The sequence below is a fragment of the Cebus imitator genome, unplaced genomic scaffold, assembly GCF_001604975.1.
Source record: "Cebus imitator isolate Cc_AM_T3 unplaced genomic scaffold, Cebus_imitator-1.0 Scaffold205, whole genome shotgun sequence".
NCBI classification, from domain to species: Eukaryota; Metazoa; Chordata; class Mammalia; order Primates; family Cebidae; genus Cebus; species Cebus imitator.
In genome coordinates, this window is record NW_016107520.1 from 2,801,154 (window position 1) to 2,827,282 (window position 26,129).

Genomic DNA, 26,129 nt, shown 5'->3' on the forward strand with positions numbered 1-26,129 from the left:
GGATCAAACACATCTACTTTTTGTATTCAATTTCTTTTTTATTTTATCCATGTTTCTATATCATTGGTTCATCACATTATTTAAAGATTAAGTAATATTTCATTGTATGACTAGAACATGATCTAGCTAAACAATCCCTTAAGATTTGATACTTAGATCTTTTCCCCACAATTCTGTTTTTATAAATATCAAAATGAGAGTAGAATATTGAATTCTAGCAGTAGGAGGGTGGGATTCTCTTTGTACAGAATTGTTTTTGTTTCTGTTCATTTGGGATACATTTCTAGAAGCCCATTTTGTGATTCCAAGTGTATCTACATTCTTAAGGCTTTTAAAATATATTACCCTAAAGGGATACATGAATTTATATTCAAAAGATAAAACGTCTGTCCCACCTTTACCATCTAGCAGCCAGAAGTGTTTACAAACTCAATGATACCATCCTAAAATCTCACAGCATTGGAAAGAGAATGAAATAAAATATTTTATATGAAAATACTCTGAAAACTAAAATTGTATTAAAATGTATGTTGCCATCATTATCAATTTTTAAACCATCCAAGATGGAAAAGGCATTACCTCCCTCAATCACATATTCCAATGATTAACAGCTCTTTAAAGCATAAAATTCTTACCAATTGCCCTCTGAATACAACTAGAACACATACATTTCATTTATTCAGAACCATTTATTGAGCACCTACTATGTATCCAGTTTTGCATTAGCATGTGTGTTGGAAATGGGTTTATAACATCGGGAGCAATCCACACCTAGACAATGGATCACACAACAAGGCTAGTTCACTTCCTGCAGGAAGGGTGCAACTCGCCAGCAGTCTTGCCATGAGAGCACACCTGAACAAAGGAGACAGGGACATCTATAACTTTCATAACCTGACTCAATTGCCCTACTGCTGTGTCCAGTTTCCACTGGCCGAAACGGGACCTCACATTCTATGCTTGACCCCATTGGCTAAAAACTTGGAAATTTCCTGAATAGATAAGGGGGAAAGAAGACAAGGAAGAAGGCAAGGAAGAAGAAGAAGCTAGTCAGGAGACGGTCAGGAAGGTTTCCAAATAAGGAATGGCATGCACCAGGGTTTGGAGCTTGCCCAGTTCTGTTCAGACATTCTGGAGCAAGTCAAGGTAGCTGATTTAAGAAGTAGCTGATTTAGAGAATATATATACATAGGTCTATGTTTATTCTACTAGCAGATAATGACCATAGAGCAATAGATTGTAACTCCTTATAATGTAATCTAAGATATACACTTGGAGAAGAACTTTCCCATCTCTCACAATGGGGCATACAAAAAAAATGCAGAGTAATGAGCTTCTAGCCTGAGATGGGGTAGGGATACAGAGAAAGATAAGTCAAGATTCATTATCAGTGCTATGGTAAGGTCAGGTGCTGGGTGTTTTGTGGACAAGCGTGACCCAGCTTTGGAAAACCCAGGGATATCCATGCCTGAAGGAGGATAATCTGAAACTGAGTATGAGAAGCAGCTGGGCTTTCTGCTGGGCAACAATGTGCCAATTGCTATAGCTTCTGAAGCAGTATAGAGAAATCACATTTTCCTGGCAGCTATATTCCTTCATAGGAGGAGAGCCATTTTTGTGGGAAAAATACTTTAATAAGCCACATGGTGAGAAGGCTAAGATCCCTCATGGAGTAGACTTTGAGGACACTAGATGGTTACCATGTCTCTAGAAATCAGCCTGCCATTTGGTGAATGAGATATGTAAGCTGGTGCTGATTGCAGGATTGCTTAGAACTATAGATGGAATTTTATTTTATTTTAATTTTTATTTTATTTTAGAGGAGATTTTAGAGAGGTGTGAGGAAAGATAAAGGGGCAAGATATGGCAACTGACAGGGGAGGAACTTTGTTAGGCAGAGGTGCCTAACAAGAATTTTGCAAAGTGTCTGCTACTAGTGTCTTGCACTCCAGCCTGGGCAACAGAGCAAAACTTTGTCTCAGAAAAAAAAAAAAAAAGCTGTTTAAATCATTCAACACAGTCTGAGAGGCAGGGTACAGGCTCAGTTATATAGCACAGAAATGTGCTATAGAGCCCCTCACCTCTGTCAACTCAAAAAATCCTTGGTCTTGTTAATACCCGAAGTGGGACAGGCTTCAGTGTGCCCTTCAGGTGGTCAGAGGGTGAGAGCAAAGGCTGCCATTTAGAGGCGGTCCTGCCTGGTTACTCATCCTTCATTCTGTAAGGAGCTAAGCACTACTGTGTTCTCAGAACATCTGTGCTAAGCAGGAAACCCCTCTTTTGAACTGTACAGGATATGAAAGTAAACACTATTTATTGCTCTTCTCATACTGACCCACTGGCCTCTGTTAGCCTGTCCATTCGCCTGGGCTCTGTTCGCCTGGGCACATGCACTTACAGAGCTTTTTAAAAAGAGAAAAAGATTATAATAGGATCTTTTAGGTAATCAAGGACATCAAAAAATACATTCAGTTGTGGCCCCTCTCTCAGGCACACCCATGAAAGCATCCCAAGCCATTTATACTTTGGCTTGCAAATAAACTGGCAATTTCTATAATTGAGGGTATCTAAAAAGCATCAAACTTCCCTTCTAAATTCTATTATTCTTGTGGTAATATTAAATTCTGTCTCCAAAGCTGAGTTTAGAAGCATGGATATGTGAGAATGGGATGTTTTCCAGGCCAAGGATGAAAAACCATCATGGGTAAACTACTAGGAAGAATGTCTACACAGATAAAGAGAAGTTGACTAACATTTTGAGTTTTGACTTCCCAATCTCTTTTTTTAAACATTAATAATTTCAGAGAGGAATGTTTAGAAGACATACCGTTGATTATATGCTATACAAAGTGGTGCTATATTTATTATAAAGCAGTGAGCCAATGATAATTTACTGGGATCTGCCAGGCCAATATCCTAATGGCCAAATTTGCAGACATTTGCAGAAGCCCATTCTACTTCCATTATCTCAAAAAGCCTAGCATCCAACTGGGAGCTGTACCGTTTGCTGATATGTGCTATTGGCATGGGAGACTTACTAAGAAATATATAGAAAGTGCCTTTTATAATTGACAATAGTACTTGCCTTTTAAGATGTTAAGCAAACTATACCGTATTTTTCTAAGTTCAGTTTCTTACTTTGGGACACAGAAATGCATCACTATTTAAAATTCACCTATCCAGCAACCTTAACTGTCTGGAACATATATGAGATCCAGGAAGCAAAATAAGTAGGTTTTTGAGCAAAATAGATACAACAAAATCTATTTACCTACAGGATTGGTAGGAAATTCCTTTAGTCATCACTTGGAACCTAGTTATTCTTATTTGAAATCACTTTAATTTTCTAAAATTTAGTTATTGGGTTTTTTAATTCACATCAGATCAAAAGCAACAATAGAGTAGAAGGGGCTAGAAGAAACTCTTGAGTCATCTAGAAAAGAGTCGACTAACAAAAGTGAAAACTATTAGCTGTTAAATTGAATGTAAAGAAAAAGACAGGCTGGGTGCAGTGGCTCACACCTGTAATCCCAGCACTTTGGGAGGCCAAGGCGGGTGGATCACCTGAGGTCAGGAGTTGGAGATCAGCCTGACCAATATGGTGAAAACGCATCTCTACTAAAAATACAAAAATTAACTGGGTGGGCACCTGTAGTCTCAGCTACTCGGGAGTCTGAGACAGGAGAATTGCTTGAATCTGGATGGTGAAGGTTGCAGTGAGCCGAGATCACGCCACTGCACTCTAGTCTGTGCAACAGAGTGAGACTCCATCTCAAAAAATAAAAAAGAAAAAGAAAAAGACATTACAAAGAAAAGGAGGGAGGAGAGATGGGCAAAAGGATGGAGGGAGGGAAGGAGGTTATAAAAAGAAGACTCAGAAGCTAAAAATGCTCAAGTCCCAGGCATTTGATTTTGGTAATAAGCCCTCGATCTGTAGAAGCAGCTCAGCACATCCTATATCACACCATAATTTTTATATTCATAAATGACCCCAGTATTCCATTAAAAGATTCAGTTAAGAAGTCAGAGAACTACCTCATTTTAGAAGTATGTACCCAATTGATTAAGATATAAAAGTTTTCATTCCTGAAAGGGTATATTTTAGATATTTAGACATGTGTGATACTCGAAAAACATGTTTTCATTGTGTGCATTTATGAATGAAAAGAAAGAATAGGCTGAGGATTATTATTGCCTTGCTAATTGAAGATTTCACGATGGAGGTTGTGCCTGTTCTTGACAGTCTCCACATTTCCTTGATTTTGATATCGCAGTTTTTATTCACTTCAGCTACTAGCCCAACCACCTTGTAGACACCTCTCAGTGGGTTTTGTCACCCCTCTGCCCTTGAGTTCAAATTAATGTGCACAAAGAGGTTATTGGAGGAATCAAGAAGGACCTATCCCTTAGTAATATGGAGAACCTATTGATTAATGGAAAGGCGTTGCACAACTCAAGGCCAAGTGCTACTTCTGTGGATCTGTAAATGAGAATAGTGCATTCTATATGACCTTATACAAATATTCAGTCAGTCACCCAAAGGTGTGTGGTTGAACACCTGTGAACATGTATAAAGGTAATAGTGTAGGGGGCTGAATATGTAGACAAAACCAAACTGAGATTATTCTGGGACTTTGATGATGGTATTCCAGATGGGACAATGGCAGTGGGTCAGGTGTTGGAGACTTCCATCTTAATCACCGCTCTTCTAATTGGTTAAATGTAGTAGTTACCATATACACTAGGCTGTACTGGTTGTCTCTCGATTGTCCCTAGATTTGGCCAGCTAAATAAGGCTAGCCATTATAACACCCAGCCTTTAATATCAGAGCATAACAACTAAAGGTTTATTTCTCACCCATGTGACAGTTTGCTGGGGGTCAGCATGAACTCAAGAGCCTTTCATCTATTGGCTGCACTGAGCTTTTAGGACCCTCAAGTCCTCAATTTCATCTTCTTCAGGCCAGTAATACAGGAGAGAGAAATAGAGGAGGGGATATGTAAAAATGTTTAAAGACCAGAACTAGGCTAGAAGTACAGTCATGCATCACTTGACAATGGGGCTACTCTTAGGAAAAAAAATTGCATCCTTAGGTGATCTTGTTGTTGCTCGAACAGCATCAAGTGTACTTACACAAACCTGGATGGGATAGTCTGCTGAACACGTAGGCTGTATGGGGTAGCCCCTTGCTCCTAGGCTACAATCCTCTACACCATTTTACTATAGGCAGTGGTAACACAATGGCAAGTATCGTGTAGCTAAACATAGGAAAGGTACGGTAAAAATACAGTACAAAAGATTAAAAAATGGTACGCCTGAAACCATGAATAAAGCTTGCAGGACTAAAAGTTGCTTTGGGTGAGTCAGTAAATGAGTGGTGAGTGGACGTGAAGGCCTAGGACATTGCTGTACACTACCGTCGACTTTATAGACACTGTACACTTAAGCCACACCAAATTTGTTTTTAAAATTTTTTCTTCAATAATAAATTAACATTAGCTAGCTGCGAACGTTTTAACTTTATAAACTTTTTTTTAACTTTTTTCACTATTTTGTAAGAATACTTGGCTTAAAGCAAACATGTTGTTTGGCTGCACAGAAACATTTTCTTTCTTTATATGCTTATCCTATAAGCTTTTTTCTATTTTTTCTATTTTTTATTTTTGTTTTACTGTTTAAACTTTTTTGTTAAAAACTAAGGCACAAACACTCACATTAGCCCAGGACTCCACTGAGAGTGGATCATCTGTGTCACCATCTTTCACTCCACATCCTGTCCCACTTGAAGGGCTTCAAGGATAATGGCATGCATGGAGCTGTCATCTCATGATAGCCATGCCTTCTGGAATACCTCCTGAAGGACATGCCTGAGGGTATTTTACAGTTAACTTTTTTGATTAAGTAGAAGGAGTACACTGTAAAATAACAATAAAAAGTATAGTATAGAAAATACACAAACCAGTGACATAGTATTATCATTATAAAGTATTATGTGCTACACACAATTGTATGGGCTCTACTTTTATATGACTAGCAGTACAGTAGATTTGTTTATACCAGTGTCACCACAAGCACAGGCTTAATGCATTATGCTATGATGTTAGAATGGCCATGACATCACTAGGCAGTAGGAATTTTTCAGCTTCATTGTTATCTTATAGGACCACTACCATCTATGCGGTCTACAGTTGACAAAGTTTGTCATTCAGTGCATTACTGTATATTATTTCTACCCACTTTCAGAGGCCACCACTTGATCACCTAGCTTGATCTAACTATAGGGGAAGCAATGAAGTAAATTTAACTGTGTGGCCAGAAAAGAAAAGAAAACCAAATTCTGATGGACACCTGATGTTTTCACTATTCCTGTGAATGGATTCCAAGGTTCTAACTGAGATGATAGGGAGATCAGGAATCAGAGTGGGAGAATACATTTAATAACATTCTTGAGAGCTTCTTCTTAGACTTGTCAGTGTTCTCAGTTGTGCTCACCCTCAAGCTCCAAAGATTCTCCCACAGGCATTTTGCCAAGACACTTCATTTTTCCAGGCCTCAGTTTCCCCCTGTATCAAAGTGAGGGGTTGAGTTAGAATACCTTCAAGTCTTTGGGTCCCTTAAAGATCGAAAATCCCGTGATTCCAGAACACCTGATGTTCCCTTCCTCCTGAGACAACTAAGCAGTGCCAGTAGGCCAATAATTTATTTTTTTATTTTAATTTTCCTTCTCGCCTTCCAAGCCTGAGTTTCTAGATATTGAAATATAACAATAGACAAAGCTGTTACTAATACAATAATGACTTTTTATGGCAAAGTAAAGTTATTTTGTGTTTGGATGAATGCCACTTCACACACGTATATAAGATACACAGAGCTCCATGTGTGAAAAGATAATCCTGTTTGAACAGTCTTGCAAAACATATGTTCTCCTCCTACTCTTGCCCTGTATTAGTTTTGCAATTAGTAACAAACAAACAGCAGTGACATCTCCGTGGCTTAGAACATTTACTCTTCACTCACTTTACATAAGGACTGTGAGGCAGCTGCAGGCTGTCTCTGGCTCTGCTAGAATTGGCTGGGTTCAGCCGAGCTCAGCAGGGTTCTACCTGTCTTCTCATTTTAAAACCCAGACTGAGGGTATAGCCACTATCTGTGACATCCTAATGGCATTGGAGAACAAGAGCAAGGAGACCTAAGTCAAACCACCCAATTGCATTTAAGCTTCAGGTTAAACACAGCAAAAAACATCACAACCATTCACGTCCCTTGGGCCACAGCTTTTCACATGGCCAAGTCCGAAGTGATTGAGGTAGGATGTGTACTCCTTCACAGAATGCTTGAGTACAGGGGAGGGATATGTAATCCTTTGGCTGGGAGAAAGCAAATAGTTGGGGACAATAACCCAACAGATCACAACCCCAATGGCTCTATCTAAGTTCTACATACAACATTTCCCACAGAGAGGAAGCCACTCTGCCCTCTCCACTGTATCTTCCTTTCACGCCCTTCTCAGCATGAGCTCGGGCTCTAAAACTTGAGCTTGATAAGAATCATCTAAGTGCTTGTCAAGAATGCCCCTTCCTAGGCCCCTCTTTCCAGAGGTGTTGACACATTTGATCTGAAGTAGGTAGTGGTGCCCAGGCAGGATACCCCAGGAATACCTACTACTGTTGAAGAGCTATCTCTGGTTCCCACAGCCTTTGTCATCAGAGCAGCCTTTGGGTTGGGGGAGCATGCTGAGTGAGCCATTATCAGGAGGAGGACTGCCTTAGAGGACTCAGAAGCTACAACCCCAAGGTCCTCTGATCTGTCCCCACTCCTCACAGCCAACATGGAATTTGTACTTCTGGAGCTCCTTGAAGGTAGGGTCATTACACCTTTGAAAGTGTGATCACGGCCAGGCATGGTGGCTTACACCTGTAGTCCCAGCACTTTGGGAGGTTGAGGTGGGCAGATCACCTGAGGTTGGGAGTTCGAGACCAGCCTGACCAACATGGAGAAACTCCATCTCTACTAAAAATACAAAAAATTAGCCAGGCATGGTGGCACATGTCTGTAATCCCAGCTACTCGGGAGGCTGAAGCAGGAAAATCTCTTGAACCCAGGAGATGGAGGTTGCAGTGAGCTCAGGTTGTGCCATTCCATTCCAGCTGGGCAACAAGAGCAAAACTCTGTCTCAAAAAAAAAAAAAAAAAAAGAGAGAGAGAGAGAAAAGAAAGGGTGATAGTAAGCATAGACCCCAGAGATCAAATCCTGAATTCCTGTTTCTCCATATACAACTCACTAGCTGTGTGACCTTGGACAACTCACAGACCCTTTCTGGGCCTCAGGGCCCTCATCTGTTAGACAGGAATAATAATTATACCCACACCTCAGGCTTGTTGTGAGGGTGAAGTGAGTTAACAAAACAGTGCCTGGCATGCAGTGGATCACGGGGAAACATTTCACATATGATAGTATAAATGTTTTTATATATTTTTAAGTGTATAGGTGTATTCTGTACAAGGATTTGCTGATTTTATTGCCACACAGGTCTGAGAACAGCAGAGGCTTTTGAGATAAAGTTGCCTCCTATTGGAAGTGTTATATGGGGAACATGCTGAGTGAGCTGTTATCAGGAGGAAGGCTGCCTTAGAGGACTCAGAGGACTTACATGTTAGGTGATAGCACATAAGTCAGTGTTTTTCAACCCTGGCTTCAATATAGAATCATCTAGAAAGTTTTTTTTAAATGCCCATATCTTCCATGTTGGCTTCAAATAATTGGCTTCATTAATTAGTGAGAATGTCCAGGGACAGGGCAAAAGAATGAGAAATTTTAAGACTGGGCATGGTGGCTCAATCCCAGCACTTTGGGAAGCCAAGGTGGGCAGATCACTTGAAACCAGGAGTTCAAGACCAGCCTGGCCAACATGGTAAAATCCATCTCTACTGAAAATACAAACATTAGCCAAGCGAGGGGGCGCAGATCTGTAACTTCAGCCCTTCTGGTGGCTGCGTCATGACAGTCACTTGAACCTCAGAGGCAGAGGCTGCAGTGAGCTGAGATCATGTCACTGCACTCCAGCCTGGGTGACAGAACAAGATTCTGAGTCAAAAAGAAAAAAAGAAATTTTAAGACACTCCTTAGACTGTAATGGGAATCCTTGATTAAAAACCAGTGATGTCTATAGAACTGCAAAACATAATGTACAATTTATGAGTGTTTTTTTGATTGTTAGTAACTGATAGATGGTCTCATGAGGGACTAGTTCCTCTGATAATCAGGCCAACATGGATTTTCCACCATCTGTCCCACATGTGCACTGGCCAGGGGGAATTGAAACTCACCCAATTCCTATTCTTGCCTTTCAGCCAAAAAGGCTGCTTAAAAACAAGCCTCCCTGTGATAAAAGGTGTTGCTAGGATGAGGATGCTGTGGTGAGTGAGTGGAGTTAATGTGATTGGAATTGGAAGCAATACCTCCAGCCACGGGGAAGCATGGGTATTCTGCGCTATTAAAGTGACTACAGTGCAAAGGACCGTATATCAGAGTAATTTTCCCTGATTAGGTTAGAAGCCAAGAGACGGTTCTTTATAGTATCCCTGAGTGGCCCGAGGCCTGGCTCCGCTCTGCCTTAGGCAAATGCTATCTCTGCTGATCGTCTGCCTCTTACCAAATGCAGCCATCACCATGCACAGCACACTGCTCCTCTTGATGATCTTCACAGAGCGCAGAGTCTTCAGGAAGTTCTTTCCTCAGTGGAACCTTTGGGGTTTCTAGGAGAGGAGCAGGGGAATATCTGGAATCAGATTTGAACACTTTACGGCAGCCTCTATACTATTTCTAATTACTTTCACCCAGTCATGATGTTCTGACTAAACTGCCAGATTGTAAGGTGATAAACATTTTATATAAAAGTAATTCACTATGGAAAGTTCTGGATGTTTTCACCAATGGGTACCTCAAAACAGGGTATGAGATGGAAACCTTCTCAAGAAACAGCAAAATGTAAACTGGATAATTGTTGTGATAAAAAATAATAATGAATGACCACACGAGCAAGTGTCCTGCTGTGGACCTTCATAGACAAATGTGCAGATATGCCGCCTGGACTGTGGGCAGATGAACATTCATTGTAGGCACATGTATGTGTGAAGCTGGTTATTGGCAGAGCAAGAACAGCTGGAACCTTCATTTCCCCACCTCCCGGCTAGGATTCTCTTGGCACTCTATCTCCAGTTTTCAATGTCTTCCTGCAAAAGCAGCTCCCATATTCTTCTTAAAACTTCTTTAGACTCCCCTGTCAAATACTGAAATCTACACCAGCTGTAAGTCTAGTAATTGAAATACTAGCATGGGCGCAGTCTTTCCAGATGCAAAGTTTGGTCCCATATGTTAGAACCTTGTTCTGTTTTTTTCACCTTTGGGGCTTCATTTATTGATTCTGCAATCATTGACTGTTGACACTGGGCAGAGCTTGTGTAACAGTCTTAATCCTTAGCCTGGTATGTAATAGCTAATCCCTACCATTCCTCTTCCCGCCCTGAGCATATTATGACCTTTGTTTTCCAGATTAAGTGTTGGCATTCTATGCCAACACTTGGATAGAAGACCTCAACTTCTTGCCCGGCACAATGGCTCATACCTGTAATCCCAGCACTTTGGGGGGCCAAGGCAGCTAAATTGCTTGAGCTCGGGAGTTTGAGACAAGCCTGGGCAACACGGCAAACCCCGTCACTATAGAATGTACAAAAATTAGCTGGGTGTTGGTTGGCATGTGCCTGTAGTCCCAACTACTCAGGAGGCTGAGGTGGAAGAATCACCTGAGCCCAGGGATGTCCAGGCTGCAGTGAGCAGTGATCATGCCACTGCACTCCAGCCTGGGCAACAGAACAAGACCCTGTCTCAAAAAATAAAAAAAGCCCAACTCCTGGAAATTAAATGGTACGTGATGTGGGGTTTGCTCCCTGTTATGTTAGCCTCAGGCCATCTAGCCCAGGTAGGACAAGGCAGGTAAGGAAACCCAGGGGGTCAAGGACCCAGAAGGAAGCACCTAACACAATGCCTAATGCTGAAAACAATGAATGAATGTATTCAAAATTTCTTTGCAAGAAATGAGACTTTTTGTTTTTTTAGGACAAAAAAAGGGCACTTAAATTTAATTTAGTTTACTAGGAGATACAGCAGGCAGCATACGGTGGTTATGGGATTTGCAGGGCTTCCCTGCCATTGAGTCTTGATCTGTCTCAGCAAAACCCGAAGTTTGCCAAAACCTGGAAACAACTCAAATGTCAATCAATAGTAGAATGAATAAATGAGTTATGGTATTTCATTCAATATAACATGAATGAAAATGAATGAGATGAAATGAAAATAAATTATGTAAAAGTACATGTAACAACAAGGATGAATCCTACAACAATGTGAAATGAACGAAGCCAGACACACACTCGAAAAATGCATGTTGTATGATCCTATTGATATAAAGTTCAAAGGTAGGTGAAATTAACCTGAGAAGCTGGAAGAATGGTTTCTGTCGGGAAGGAGTAGGTAGAGATTGGGTGGAGGCACAAGTTTCTGGGCTGCTATTGTTGGTTAATTTCTTGAGCTGAGTGGTAATATAGATATATTCTCTTTGAGATACTTCATTGAGCAGAATACTGTCAAAAGTGTCACTTAATGATAGGGGTAAGTTCTGAGAAATGTGTCAGGAGATTTCATTGTTGTGCAAACATTGTAGAGTGTACTTATACAAACCTAGACCGTATAGCCTACCACACACCTAGGCTATATGACATAGCCTATTGCTCCCAGACCACAAACCTATACAGCGGTTACAGAACTGAATACTGTAGGCGATTGTTACAGAATGGTAAGTTTTTGTGTATCTAAGTATATCTAAACATAGAAAAAGAATGGTAAACATACAGCCTTATAATCTTATGGGATCACCATCATATATATGCGGTCTGTCATTAACCGAAATGTCATTATGTGGCGCAGGATGTCATATGTATGATAGTGTGAAATTCAGATGTTGGATTGCGCCCTGATCGATTATCCAGGAACTAAGCTTGCAAGAGCTAAAAAGAACCTCAGAATCCCTGCCTAGCATGGTAGATCCATTTCTGGAGTCAGGGAAATTGAGTCAAAAACCTGAGTAGAAGGTTGGGGCAACAGATACAATACGGCAGGAGAGGATGGGGACTGTACTCAGGGGGGTCACGGGATACCAGTCTTGGGAGTAACTTCCACAGAATGATGGGGCTGAGACTGCTGGCAGGCAGGATTGGCTCAGGGACTGCATTGGCCAGAACATACAGGTGAAGTCTAAGAGCGGGTATTACAGAGGATGAGGGGTTGACAGTGGGGAGTGGGGTGTTGGGAGCTTGGATCTGGTTTATTTTTAACTCTCATGAGGCCACACTGCCTCCTCTGCTATGGTCTTCCCTTCCTAATATGGATAGTACCGTCAGCCCAGGCCACGAGACTGTGACCTCAATTTTTCATGTGGGGAGACTGGCTCTAGTTTCTCAAAAAGACAAGCTGCTGGGCCTTTTTCCCAGCTGTTGGCCTCTGTGGAAGAGACTTGGCTTAATGGAAAGGTAAATGAAGGGAGGCTTTTGGAAAGAGAGAGCCTAAACAGGGTCAGCGCTGACGGCGAGCAACATGAGGGAGAAGGGACTTTTCTAGGAGTTTACACCACAGTTGGCCACAGAATGGTGGGAAGGCGTATTTGAATAAGGTAAGGGGAGAAGCAGAAGGATAAGAGAGTCTTTGAGGATCAGGAAGCAAGGAAGCCAAGGCAGCTAGCCACAGGCAAGGTGTGGGGCTGCAAACTTGCTACAAACCTGATCTGCAGATCCACCACCTGCATTTTTGAACCTCAGTCACAACCAAGGAGCTACTGAGGAGTGAAGCCCAAGATGATAGTCCTTGGGCTATGTGGGGCTGACTTTTTGCTAACTGAACTACAAATGCATGGAGCCATTTGCGGCTCTAATGTCTTAAAAAGGTGAGGACCCTCATTGGATGTTACAGTCCCAACTGGGAGAGAATAGGAAGGGCCATGCCTGCCCATGATCAAGATCTTGAGAGCAATGCAGGATGGACTCAGAGAGACAAAACCTAATTTATCCCCAGCTTAGAGTCTGCCAGCCTTTAAAAAAAAAAAAAAAAAAATGTCCGTCAGTAAACAGGTGTGCCTAGTACTGAGAAGCATCTCCTTGTGTGATCAGAGTTAATTAACATTTAGCATAGCTCCTTTAGGAGTGAGAAGTTGTGATTATCTTTCTCTCTAAAGGTTAAATTACCCCCATTGTGTTTGCCCTTCTGGGAAGAAAAATGCAGGATGAGTCGGGAAATCATTGTTAGGACACCACTGTGAGTATGGCTAATTTTCTGGCATGGAGGTTTTAGGCATTAGAATGTGCATCATAGTAACCAGATTCCAGTATATGTCCCAAGAAATCCCTAAGGGAAGGGTTTTTTTTGTTCATTCATAGAATGCTTCCTGAAGACATTATTACAGGAAAACTTTATTTAGAAGAGTTTCTTTGATCCTGTACTAGCACATGAGAACATCTAAGCAGATACTCCTGCCTGACCACTCTGCTTCCCATCCCAGAGTTTCTTCTGCAAAACACATGGAGCCCTGCTTCAGCAAAGCTCTCCAGATAGCACCCAACCTCACCAGGATGGTCGGATTTATAGCACGTTGATCTTAAGCATGCTAGTGTGATGCCCAAAAGAGAAAGGAAGTTTCAATAAAGGAATATTACAGAAAGTCTTCAGCCAGTGGGTAGAATCCCATCTCCAAGCCAGGCTGAGATCACGAGATCACCAGGATAAAGAACTGTTTTGGGCTATATGAACCTAATGAGTCTGGCTTCATAAGATCAACAGTGTTTGAGGCCCTTGGGCATAAGTAGGTCAATAGCTGAGAAAGCCTCTCTCACCTCTGGCTCTCCTGCTCCTACTCAGAGTGCCACAGCCACTCAAGGCTTGATGTTGCCCACCTTGGGTCTCCCATCACAGACTTCACACAGGATGATCTCTCAGTGGCTCTCAGGTTTCCCAGATGTCTTTCTCTCATAGGCATGTGACTGACAATCTACTAAATCTCTGTACTTCCATTTGCTCATCTGTTAAAACCTGTACCTGCACACAGGGCGGTTGTGATAACAAATGAAATTTACACGATTAAGGTACTTACTTTCCCCAGTGCCTGCCCATAGTTGATGCTCTAGAGGTCATAGGCATTATTTTAAACCCATTAGGAGCCTTTAACCATTTGATTTTAATTAGATGACCCTCACTGGGGAGATGGAGCAGGTGATTTAGAAAGTGCACCATGGGTGGGCATTTGTTTGGAAGGAATTTTGCAGGAGCAGGTAAAAGGTCCAAAAAAAAAAAATCAAAATACAGGTCACCTCACAGGATCCACTGATGGGCCAGGATCCTTTACTGAAGCTGGAGCCTCGGAATAAGAGAGCTACTTGACAGTGCCCGGGTGTCCAATCTTTACTGTGGCTATGGTTTCTCCCTTTCTGAATATGTCCCACAAGGAGCAATAGCAAAGGTTAGTCTTTTAGGGGCTTATCAAACACATTCAGATCTTTCAAATGTCCCAAGATGAGCAGCTTTGACCCTGAATGTTCTTCCCTTGATTAAAAAAAAAAAAAATTAAAGAGAAATTTAAGCCATGCATTTCTAAGAATTTACACTTAGTTCAAATCTATTGTTTTCTGAGTTGTTTGAAGTCCAACAAGACTAATGAGCCATTTTTTCCAAATGTCTTTAGAAATCCTTTTTTCTTAGAAGGACATTTTGAGGCTTTGAAAGTTGTTCCAAGGGTAACAATAATAATATTAATAATATATTGCCCCAAACTCCCAACCCCTGCAGGTTCAAAATTTACTTAATACTCTGAACCCAAGGGATTTAAATTATTACCAGAGTTTATTATCTTTTGTTTATGGGCCTTTCCAAACAGGAGAAAGAAACCACGTGGAGGTTCACTAGAGTTCATTGTGTGATTCGCTTTGCGGTAATGCATATATCCCAGAAGACTTCCAGCTTGAACCTTCAAAGCCTCCCTAACTCGGTGAAATCAACGTGGTTAGGTTGAGATTACACTGAGGTTACTGACTTTTCAGCTTGGAGAATTTTTGGTTGATGGACCAGGGCAAGAGCCCTCATAGAAGGATTCTCTCGTAGAATATACAATCTAAGTTATGTAAGATTAATGCTATATTGTTAGGTGGGTGTGGGGTGGAAAGAGAACAATTTTTCTCTGGGTGTGTGCAAAGGAACTGACTGCCTTTGCTCCCTTGAACTCTCTACCTTGTCATCTGAGGACCTCTGGTGGTGGAATTTTTCCCAGCGTGTGTGAATCGATGTTTCGTGCCAAGCCATCCAACCCTGTTACATTTTCCTACATTCCTTTCCTCCTGTTTTGTCATTCACATTAAGCAAGGAGCAACAATCAGTTGCAAACACCCAGAATAAAGTGGTGGATGTGCCTGACCAGACTGTCATTTCACAAAAGTTACCTGGTGCCTTTCTCTTCCAGTGAACTTCTGATACATTTCCTGTAGCAAGAGAAGGCAGCCAACATGAAGGAAAATGTGGCATCTGCAACTGTTTTCACTCTGCTGCTTTTTCTCAACACTTGCCTCCTGAATGGTAAGTAAGAGACTATCATGCTCTCTTTCATTGCCTGGGGTGTTTGTCAACAGGGTCCACTGCAGTCTTCTTGCAATGCTATTATGAAAAATGAAAATGCTTGTGTTATGTGCTGCTATTAAATTATTTGCAATATTTTTGCATTAAAGTTAATGAGAAAAATTAATGCAGTTAGTGCAAAATCTTGTCGCTGTGCTCTCCGCCTTCTATCCTCATTCCAGGGGTGTAATGAAACAGCTCTGAAGACAGGACCTGAGTTCTAATCCAGGTCCTGCCAGTTTCCAGCTGTGTGAGCTAGAGCCAATTACCTAACTCTCTGGGTTTCCAAATTTTCAAAGTAAGGATAGTGATGTTTCCTGTACCACAGATGAAATAATGTATATGAAAAATCTTTGAAAAACCATGATGGGATATAACAGATTGCTGTTACATGGCGGGAGGCAGGTACAGCCAACTCTATTATCTGTGCTAATAGGAGAAATGAAGTCCACAGCTAAATGAGAGGATGGGTGCCTGTGAATATACACTTCTGTATGTCAACTCTTGTGCATTTCTGGGTGTACAGGCTTCTGTATGTGCCTGTGTAGATATTAACTTTTCCATATGGACCTGTTTACAAATGCTTCTCTGTCTGAACCTGTACGTGTATACTTCTGTGTATGTCTGTGTGTATATATATCCATATGTGTACACTTCTCTGCATGTACCTGTGTGCATACCAGTATGTATTTTCATTAGTATGCACCTGTATGTATTTCTCTGTGTGCGGGGGGGGTGTGGGAGGTGTACTTTTGATGTGGGCCCTGTGTGGGCATCTACATACCTGTGCGTGTGGTACCTGTGTGGTTTTCTCTGTGTTTCTGTGCATTGAGAAAGTCCATGAATTTTAACTTATTTCTCTAATGTAGATGAAAGAAACATTTGTCTAATTGCAATTTTACAAATCTACCCCCTTCTCTTGAGTCTCCTGAAGGTACTATTAATAAACAGTAAAATAAGAAGAGAAGCTTTCAAAGAGAGAAAAAGGGGAAAGCAGAGGTCAGAATGACCTGCAAGAGAAACTCTAAATACTCAGGAAATCAATGATCACCCTGATTGGCTTCTGAGTGCGCTCATTACTGAACCACAGGGTTTGAATGTTTTAAATAAGCTTTTATTTCTACTTCACATGCTTCTCCCCACTCATGACAAAAGCAAAGCAAAACAAAAACTTGCATTCTTGCTGTGACTCCCATCAACAGCTTATCCTGAATAAATTGTCCCTAGAGGATGAACAATGTTACAAATATTGGCAGAGCCGCCCCAGGCTGGCACGGACAAATTTCAGCAGGGCCTGTGAGTGGGAGAGTAGGTGAGCTCGAGCTGATACTACTAGCCTGGTGTCCCGGGCTCCAGCCTGTGTCCCACCACATGCCATTCCACTAAATCTCTCTTTCTGGCCAGCTCTGCCTAGAGACCCCTCTTCCCATCCATTTCCCCCCACTGAGGTCTCCTCCTAACTTGCTGTTTCTGATCTGGTGCTAAGCTAGATACTCTGGTCTTGGAGCCTGCATGAGGTATAGGGGAGAAAACAGACAGAACCCCCAGAGGTGCTGGCCCACCTCTGAAAGTGCTCCTCTCTGTTCCTGACATCCTGAACTCAATGCTAGGGCATCCAGCTATACTAAAAAGAGGACCAGCTGAAGTCATAGAGGTGAGCCTGGTGGCTTCCCCAGCCCCACAGCATCAGGGCAAACTCCAAGGCTCTGCTGTCCCTCTTTGAACCTGACATCTAAGCAAGAGAAATGGGGGCCCACTTGCCAAGAGCTTTGGGCATTTGGCAGCTAAAAATTTTTACATCCTTGGTGTTGTATTTTCACACCACCTCACTGAGACCTTCTGGAGTCCGGCCTGGAACTAGGTACAGCTCTTAGATAATAGTGGTTGCTCGGAACCAGGAGAGGAGCTGGCCACTCTCCTACCCCTTACCATACCTCCTATCCCAAAAAGATCCATCGAATTATAGTTTTATAGAATCTGTGAGATTACAAAAGGACCAAACACTTTTCAAGCCCTATGAATCAGAAAGAAGCCTTTTGCAACCTCACCACAAAAAAAGAAAAGGAAAGAGAAAAAATCTAAGAGAAACAAGGAATAAAAACTAAGATTCAGAAATGGGGATTGGGTGGATGAGAAGATAGATTATAAGTCTGGGTCACAAGATCAAAGCTGAATAACATCAAGAAAAAGTGAAGGGAAAGGAGAAAGAAAGGAGAAGATGGGGAAAGAGGAAGGGAGGGACGCCCAGATACAGGGAGCTTCAGCAATGCAGTAAACAGACAGAAGATCAGGAACAGGTTGAGTTCATTGTGTGGGGATGGCAGAAAGACGGAGATTGGTGAGCAGAGTGGAAAGTGCCAGAGGGTGGTGTTTTGGCAGTGTTTGCAGGTTGCTCATACCTGGGAAGGATTCTTTGTATGATCCCCTTAGAATGAGAGGGTATCAGCTTTACAGACCTCATGGGATTACAAAAGGGCCACACACTCTTCAATCCTTATGTGTCTATCTTGCATTCAAGGTTCACTCTTTGTTGAAATTTTGCAGTTAGTCACTAGTCCTCACGTAGGCTATTGGTATCTCCATCTCAAAGTACACACACACACACACACACACACACACACACACACACACCACAAAGCTCTCTAAGAGCCCTGCCAACATCAGGGTAGCCTACAGAGGAGTGTTGCTGGCTGCTGACGCTTGGCATTTCTGAGCAGCCACCCTAGGTCTCCTCACCCTGAGACTTCATCACTGGCCTGGGTTCCATCAGTCTGCTCCGCCACCAGCAGAAGGATCAAATGGTTAAATGGACCTCAATATTGATGCAGTGGCTTCTGTCTTTTTCTAGGACAGTCACCTCCTGGGAAACCTGAGATCTTTAAATGTCGTTCCCCCAATAAGGAAACATTCACCTGCTGGTGGAGGCCTGCGGCAGATGGAGGACTTCCTACCAATTATTCACTGACTTACCACAGGGAAGGGTAAGAAGTTTTCTTCTCTCCTATCAAACCCCACGTGAGTATTTCCATTCTCCAGGCCAAAGAAACACTGGCTCTGAGTGACAGCACTTCCCTGAATTTACACCTGTAAGGTTCATACCACTGGGGAAAGGGGAGTCTAAGGTCCATGCCCACATTGTCCTGTTAATGTCTGTTAAGAGCTGTGTCAATATACGTAAGGTAACCAGCCATAGTAGTGCAATGTCAGTAATGTTTCAGATCCCTGTCACAGCCTAGGTTGTAGCCTTAGGCCTCATATAAGTGTTTCTTAAGTGCTAGTTAATCTTAGATGCTCATCTATAAACCTTATGCCATTTGTAATTTTTTTTTTTTTACTAAACATGTCACTTTTGCAACATAAGAGGGTCATATGAAGTGGCACCATGTAATCCTTAATAAACATGGTACAAGGTTTTCAAACTTGTTTCATGTTCAAGAAAATAAAGAACCTTGTAGGGAGAAGAAGGTGAGATTTTTCCTTAGGAGATCTCTGATCCAAGAGCCATGATCTCCTGAAGGACATATTTGGACCTAAGGTTGCAATGAGGGCTAAACCAGATTGTCTCTGTGCAAGCATTTTGTTACACTCACAATGAGACCCTCCTGGAAATCCTGGGAGAGCTGTACTCTTCTTCAAAAAGGAAAATATTTAGTTGCTGGTAAAGACAGCTGGCCCACTTTCCGATGCCTGCACTTTGTTGTACACAAAATTGTTATTCCAGCTGAAATCCAAAGGGGCATCATGTAAACAGATTTCAGGAACTCAAATACAACCAGAATTGAATAAGCCTTTATATCTGTGTAGTGTGTCTTGTGCTGAGGCTCATAAGTCTAAATGTGAGCAGCCTACTGAGCCACTTGGACCTGAAATACCTCCTTTCACCATCACTTCACTTTATTGCTGACTTGGTGCAGTCTGAAATGGATCAGCATCAATTTTTGTCCCCTTGGACCCTTTTTTAAAAAATGAAATGTAATTCAACACACATGTGCAAAGCTGCTGCATTGTGCTTTGCACCCCGTGTGTGGACAGGTGAAATTTCCAGTTCCCTGGGGTGACCCCATGGGCGTGACCTGGGTTTGGTGGTGCCCGGGTCGTTGAAAGCGCAAGTGCTTATCAGCAGGGAATATATATCCCAGAGCCCACAAGAACACTTACAGGAGGGAAGGGTTGATAAGAAACAAAATACTTGAGGCCCTAAAATAACTTTTTCAGCATGCTCTTCTTTCTCTCACTCTCAGCTGAAATGGGAGGAACACGGAAGCCTGGGAACCATTCATCAGCTCTGGGTTTTGCGCTTGAAATTTCTGATACCCAAAGGCCAGTGGTATTGATCTATGAAGAAAAAACTAGACTCTCTTTTTCACTTTCTTATTCGTTCCTAATGCATTACTTATTGCAGAGAGACACTCATACATGAATGTCCAGACTACATAACCGGTGGCCCCAACTCCTGCCACTTTGGCAAGCAGTATACCTCCATGTGGAGGACATACGTCATGACAGTCAACGCTACTAATGAGATGGGAAGCACTTTCTCGGATGAACTCTATGTGGACGTGACTTACATAGGTAAGGGGAAGGGAAATGGGTGAGAAATTTGCCACTCCATTATATATTAGCCAATAGTCAGACTCAGCGTGAGTTTTCCTGGGTTTTGGATGAATCCCCCACCCCAAAAAAGGATGAGAAAATTCACAATATGCTTGTCAACTGAGCATTTCAAATCATTTTTTATCAAGTCATCCATGACACTAAGGCTGGGGCTTGGGATCCTTGTGTTCCTGTGCTTTCCCTTGACCCTCATCCTCTTGCGCTCAGCACAAACGTTCTATGTTTGCTTCGCTTGCCAACCCTTCTATCTTGCCCTTCCCTTGTAATCAATGTCCCCTTCTTCCTTAGCAAGCTGAGATTTCTTTTTATTTCTTTTCATGGAAGACAGAGCTGCTCCATGAAGAAGAAGCTCTGAGAAGGGTTCATCTGGTTCTGCATCCACGGCAATTGCTCCCATTGATTTGCCCTAAACTCATACGTGTGTGTGTGTGTGTGTGTGTGTGTGTGTGTGTGTGTGTGTTGATCCACAACATATATATGTTGTATATATGTGAAATGTATACACACACACACACACGTATGAGTTTGGGGCAAAGCAATGGGACCAATTGCCATAGATGCAGATACACACACATACACCCCATTTGTAATTTTTTTACTAAACATGTTACTTTTATAGCATAAGAAGATAATGTGAGGTGGTACCATGTAATCCTTGACAAACATAGTGTTCAAGAAAATAATGTAATGTAAACGTTAAAAATTACCAATGTTCTGTGTGCACACACACAGAGAGAGAGAGAGAGAGAGAGAGAGAGAGAGAGAGAGATTGATTTTCACCCCTGCATCTACTGGTGCTGCCAAGGTTGCAGGAAGGTCATCTCCAAGCTGAATGGGAAGCTCACTGGCATGACCTTCCATGTCCCCACCACAAATGTGTCAGTCATGGACCTGACCTGCTGTCTAGAACAACCTGCCAAATATGATGACATCAAGAGGGTGGTGAAGAAGGGAAGATGTTCTGATTGACTGTTGTACTACAGTTGTGCAGAAGGGCCATTCACAGTCTTCTTTGTAGAGTGATGGCATGGACTGTGGGCATGAGTCCTTCCATGATGGATGATAAATGTTATATAAGTGTGGTGGGTGAGTGTGTGTGTGTGTGTGTGTGTGTGTGTGTGTATTGCCTTACCCTCAAGTGTTATAATATTTGAAGGCAAAACAATAAAAGCAAGAAATGTTCTGAAATTAGCAACCGTTTTAATAAATGTGATCCATAAAAAAAGAGTTCACTGAAGAAAAGTAGTATGTTTCAAAAGAGAAATGAACAAATGTATATGAAATTCTCATTGATTCTGGAAAACAAACTCTCTGGTGAAAGAATGTGTTGGACCATATTTTTCAAAATAATAAGTCTCCACAGAACTCTCATATAACCCTGCAGCCTACAGCATTGTGACAGCCCATGGAAGTTCAGTTTACAGTGCACGGTATATTTTCTGACCCTTTGACTCTTAGCCAGTGATAACCTGAAGTACAGAATGACATCATTGGCAGATAATGGCTCAGAAGTAGAATTCTCTGTGGTTGAGTAATATTTAGTTATAGTGAAAACACTTGAAAGCTGTGGTTCTCAACTGGGAGCTGTTTTTGCTTCCCACAGGATATTTGGCAATGACTGGAGACTTTTTTTTATTATCACAACCTAGGAAAGTAGGGAGGCAGGAGTATTACTTCTATGTGGTACATAAAGCCCAGAGATCCTACGAAGCATTCTACAAAGTGTATGACAGTCCCCTGCAAGAAAGAAATATCCAGTCCAAAATGCAAGTAGTGCTGAGGTTGGGAAAGTTTGCTCTAAAAGATATATCTTGAACATTTGAATTGAATTTTTGTACAATTTTTTTTATCAGAAGCATTGCTTGTTATGTATTTAACTTATAATATTTATTAATTAGCTGCCATTTGTTTAGGAAATATACTCAAAGTAATCTTTCTTAGGTATTTACTCAGTAACATACCAGCTTAGAATTGATGGCAATTGTTTTTTGGTACAGGGGGGACTTTACTGATGGTACAAGGCAAGGTGGGGCTCCCTAAGCCCCCACTCTTCAGGGGGTCTGCTTGAAAATTGTGAGGGGAGATTCTCAGTGTGGTGGGGGACTGAGTGCAATGGGGATTCCCCAGCAGTTGAGGGCCTCGCTCTTGCTCTTCTGCCCCCACTGAGGCTGGTGATCCCACTCCTTGGAGGAGTCTTACTCCTTGGAGGCCATGTGGGCCATGAGGCCCACCACCCTGTTGCTGTAGCCTAATTCATTGTCATGCCAGGAAATAGGCTTGACAAAGTGGTCATTGAGGGCAGTGCCAGCCCCAGCATGGAAAGTAGAGTAGTGGGTGTTGCTGTTAAAGTCAGAGGAGACAGCATGGTGCTTAGCGTAGCCCAGGATGACCTTGAAGGGGCCCTGCAATGCCTGCTTCACCACCTTCTTGATGTCATCATATCCGGCAGGTTTTTCTAAATGGCAGGTCAGGTCCATGACCAACACAGTGGCGGGGACATGAAAGGTCATGCCAGTGAGCTTCCCCTTCAGCTCAGAGATGACCTTGCCCTCAGCCTTGGCAGCACCAAAGATGCACAGATCATGTTCTGGAAAGCCCCACAGCTGTTGCACCACAGTTTCCCAGAGGAGCTATTCACAGTTTTCTCAGTGGAGTGGTGATGGCATGGACTGTGGGCGTGAGCCCTTCCACAATGGGTGACAAATATTTAAATGTTGGTTTTTAGGCAAACGTAGGTCATAATGCCAAGTATACTATAGTTACACTCACTCTTTCCCCATCTGGTACAGAGATTGATTTAAGGAAATAATAAATGAATAGAGAAAATGTCACTGACCAGCAGGACAAGCTAGCACCCCAGCACCTGAGTCTCAGGAAGGTACTCACAGGGGCTGTAGCCACAGGAGCCTACTAGAGTAAATGCCTTCTTCATTTTCTTTTTTTAAATTCTTACCAGCAGAAGCCACTTTATTTATTTTTATTGTGGTAAAAAACAAAAAACACAAATCCACTGTTTCAGCTATTTTATAGTATGCAATTGAATGGCATTAGTTTATTACAATATTGTACAACCATTACCATTGTCTAGTTCCATAACACGTTTGTCTCCCTCAATGGAAACTTCACATCCACTACTAAATACTTACTTCTCATTTCTCCCTTCCTTAACCCCTGCCAACCACTAATCTGCTGTCTGCTTCTGGGAGTTTGCCTCGTCTGAGTATTTCATATATATATGGAATCATAAAATATGTAACTATATCACATATTTTTTTCTTTTGAGATGGAGTTTCACGCTTGTCACCTAGGCTGGAGTGCAATGGCACAATCTCGACTAACTACAACCTCTGCCTCCTGGGTTCAAGCGATTCTCCTGCCTCAGCCTCCCAAGTAGCTGGAACTGCAGGAGTGCACCACCATGCCTGGCTAATTTTTTGTATTTTTAGTAGCGATGAGGTTTCACCACATTAGCCAGGCTAGTCTTGGACTCCTGACCTCAGGTGATCCTCCTACCTCAGCCTCCCAAAGTGCTGGGATTATAGGTGTGAGCCACCGTGCCTGGCCTCTACCACATTTATTATCTGTTCATCAACTGATGGACATTTAGATTTGTTCACTTTTGGCTATTATAAATAGTGCTGCTATGAAAATTTACATACAAGATTTTCTTAAACATCTGTTTTCAATTCTTTTGAATCTATATCTAGGAGTGGAATTGATGGGCAATATGGCAATTCCAAGTTTTACTTTTTGAGAAACTTCCAGACTGTTTTCCACAGTGGCTGCACTGGTTTACATACCCACCAGCAATGTATGAGGGTTCCAATCTCTCCACATCCTCACCAACACTTGTTATGTTTCATTTTTCGAATTCTTGCCATGCTGATAGATGTGAAATGGTACCTTAATGAGGTTTTGATTTGCATTTCCCAGAAGGCTAATAACCTTGAGCATCTTTTCATGTGCGTCTTGGCCATTTGTCCCTCCTTGAATTTTGTATCCTATCCGCTTCACTCACCTCACTCACCTCAACCTAATCCCAGGCCTGCTCTCCAGCACCTGACATGAATGCAAAGTCTTACAACCATGGTAGAGTGAAATGGTAGAGGCCGCTTCCTCTAAGTCATATAGTTATGGGTTCAGATAACACTTTTACCAAATATGTGTCCTTAGGCGAGTAATTTTCCCTCTTCTAAGCCTGTTTCCTCCTCTGTAAAATGAATGGGTACAGCAATTCATGGAGTAGTTAGAGGATTATAAAGCAGAGATAGTATTTTTTACAGTCGCTGGCATGTAGTAAATACTCGAGAGACATTAGCTATTATTTTGCTAATGGGGATTCACTAAACATTTGTTGAATGAGCGACTGGGCCAATGGACTGTTATGAAATCACCGAAAGGATCATTGTCAAAAAGCTCAACCTCCATGTACATTTTAATAATTTAACATCTGGGAGAGTGGATCTCATTCACCACAGGGTGTAATGTGTAGGTTGGTATAATGTGTATGTTGAATATAAGATGTAATTGCTGAAGCAAAAATGGAACCTATAAACCTGCTATCTACAGAGTTATGATTATGAATAGTTCATTCACAAAAACCGTGTGTCACTACGGAGACTCTCACTCCCAGCTGAAGGAAATAAGCTATTTGAAAATCTCTTCCCTATAGTCTTCCATGCCAACTCCCACTTTTGCAAACCCCAGCCCAGTTTTTATCACCTGGTCTCTGTCATCATTAAAATTATGGGGATAGCTATGAGACTCTAGCTGATGGAAAGCGAGAACAGGCAGAGAATGAAATCCCAGCTGCTTAATACTCTTACCACCTAAATCTCATCTGTATGCACAAATATGGTTGGTCACATACTAAGAGATAGAAGACCAGAATCCCTGGTCTTTGGGGGGCTTATAGCACAGTGAGAAGAGTCAGATGATAAATAGAAAATGGAATTCCTGATAGAAAATGGTAAAGCCAAAGAAAATGTGCAAGCAGTGAGTATTATTGGACTTTGCTGTATTTCCACAGTTCAACCAGACCCTCCTTTGAATGTGGTTGTGGAAGTAAAACAGCCAGAAGACAAAAAACCCTATCTGTGGATTAAATGGTCTCCACCTACCCTGATTGACTTAAAAACTGGTTGGTTCACGCTCCTATACGAAATTCAATTAAAACCCGAGAATGCAGAGGAATGGGAGGTGAGTGATCCATATGCTTTTTGAAGGAACCGTGGCCTTTGGCAAGGATAAAGCCCTCACAACTGAAAACAGGTTGTTCCTCCTAATCATTGGGTCACTGTGTTGGCCTCCAACGCAGTTATGACTTACCCAGATGTGAAAAGTTCTTCTCCCCTCTATTGGGATTGATGGGGGTTCATTTTCACAGCTCTTCTCAGGCTAGATTCTTGCACTACAAAGACATTTGACCAGGTTTTCAAACTGCCTCTGTTAATACATTTTAGATCTAGACCCTCATGAGAGTACTTAAATTGCACCAGATAGGAGGGGAGAATCTCAGTCATAGTCAATGGCTGTGTTTTTATTTACTTTAAAATACTTCAACGAGGCCAGGTGCAGTGGCTAACACCCATAATCCCAACACTTTGGGAGGCTAAGGCAGGTGGATCATCTGAGATCAGAAGTTCAAGACCAGCCTGGCCTACATGGGGAAACTCCATCCCTACTAAAAATACAAAAACTTAACTGGATGCCTGTAATTCCAGCTACTCGGGAGGCTGAGGCAGGAGAATTGCTTGAACTCAGGAGGTGGAGATTGCAGTGAGCCAAGATGGTGCCGTTGCACTCCTGC

General features: G+C 42.1%; 1 protein-coding gene and 1 long non-coding RNA gene across 2 annotated transcripts in view; one reads left to right on the forward strand and one right to left on the reverse strand.

Moving 5' to 3' along the window:
* The window catches only part of PRLR (prolactin receptor), a 163,023-nt gene that overhangs the window by 123,927 nt on the left and 12,967 nt on the right, over positions 1 to 26,129 (forward strand). Inside the window, exons 3-6 of the mRNA XM_017548276.2 lie at positions 15,555 to 15,667; positions 18,555 to 18,687; positions 20,109 to 20,278; positions 25,350 to 25,519. Of these exons, the coding sequence (XP_017403765.1) occupies positions 15,598 to 15,667; positions 18,555 to 18,687; positions 20,109 to 20,278; positions 25,350 to 25,519 (543 nt within the window). The 5' untranslated portion in view covers positions 15,555 to 15,597. The remainder of the gene's footprint in view (positions 1 to 15,554; positions 15,668 to 18,554; positions 18,688 to 20,108; positions 20,279 to 25,349; positions 25,520 to 26,129) is intronic.
* On the reverse strand, positions 6,338 to 25,726 carry LOC119474050. The gene is made up of 5 exons (XR_005203354.1): positions 25,649 to 25,726; positions 14,413 to 14,644; positions 13,999 to 14,140; positions 9,654 to 9,756; positions 6,338 to 6,564 (listed from the first exon to the last, which is right to left on the reverse strand). It is a non-coding gene; the product is annotated as an uncharacterized LOC119474050 (long non-coding RNA).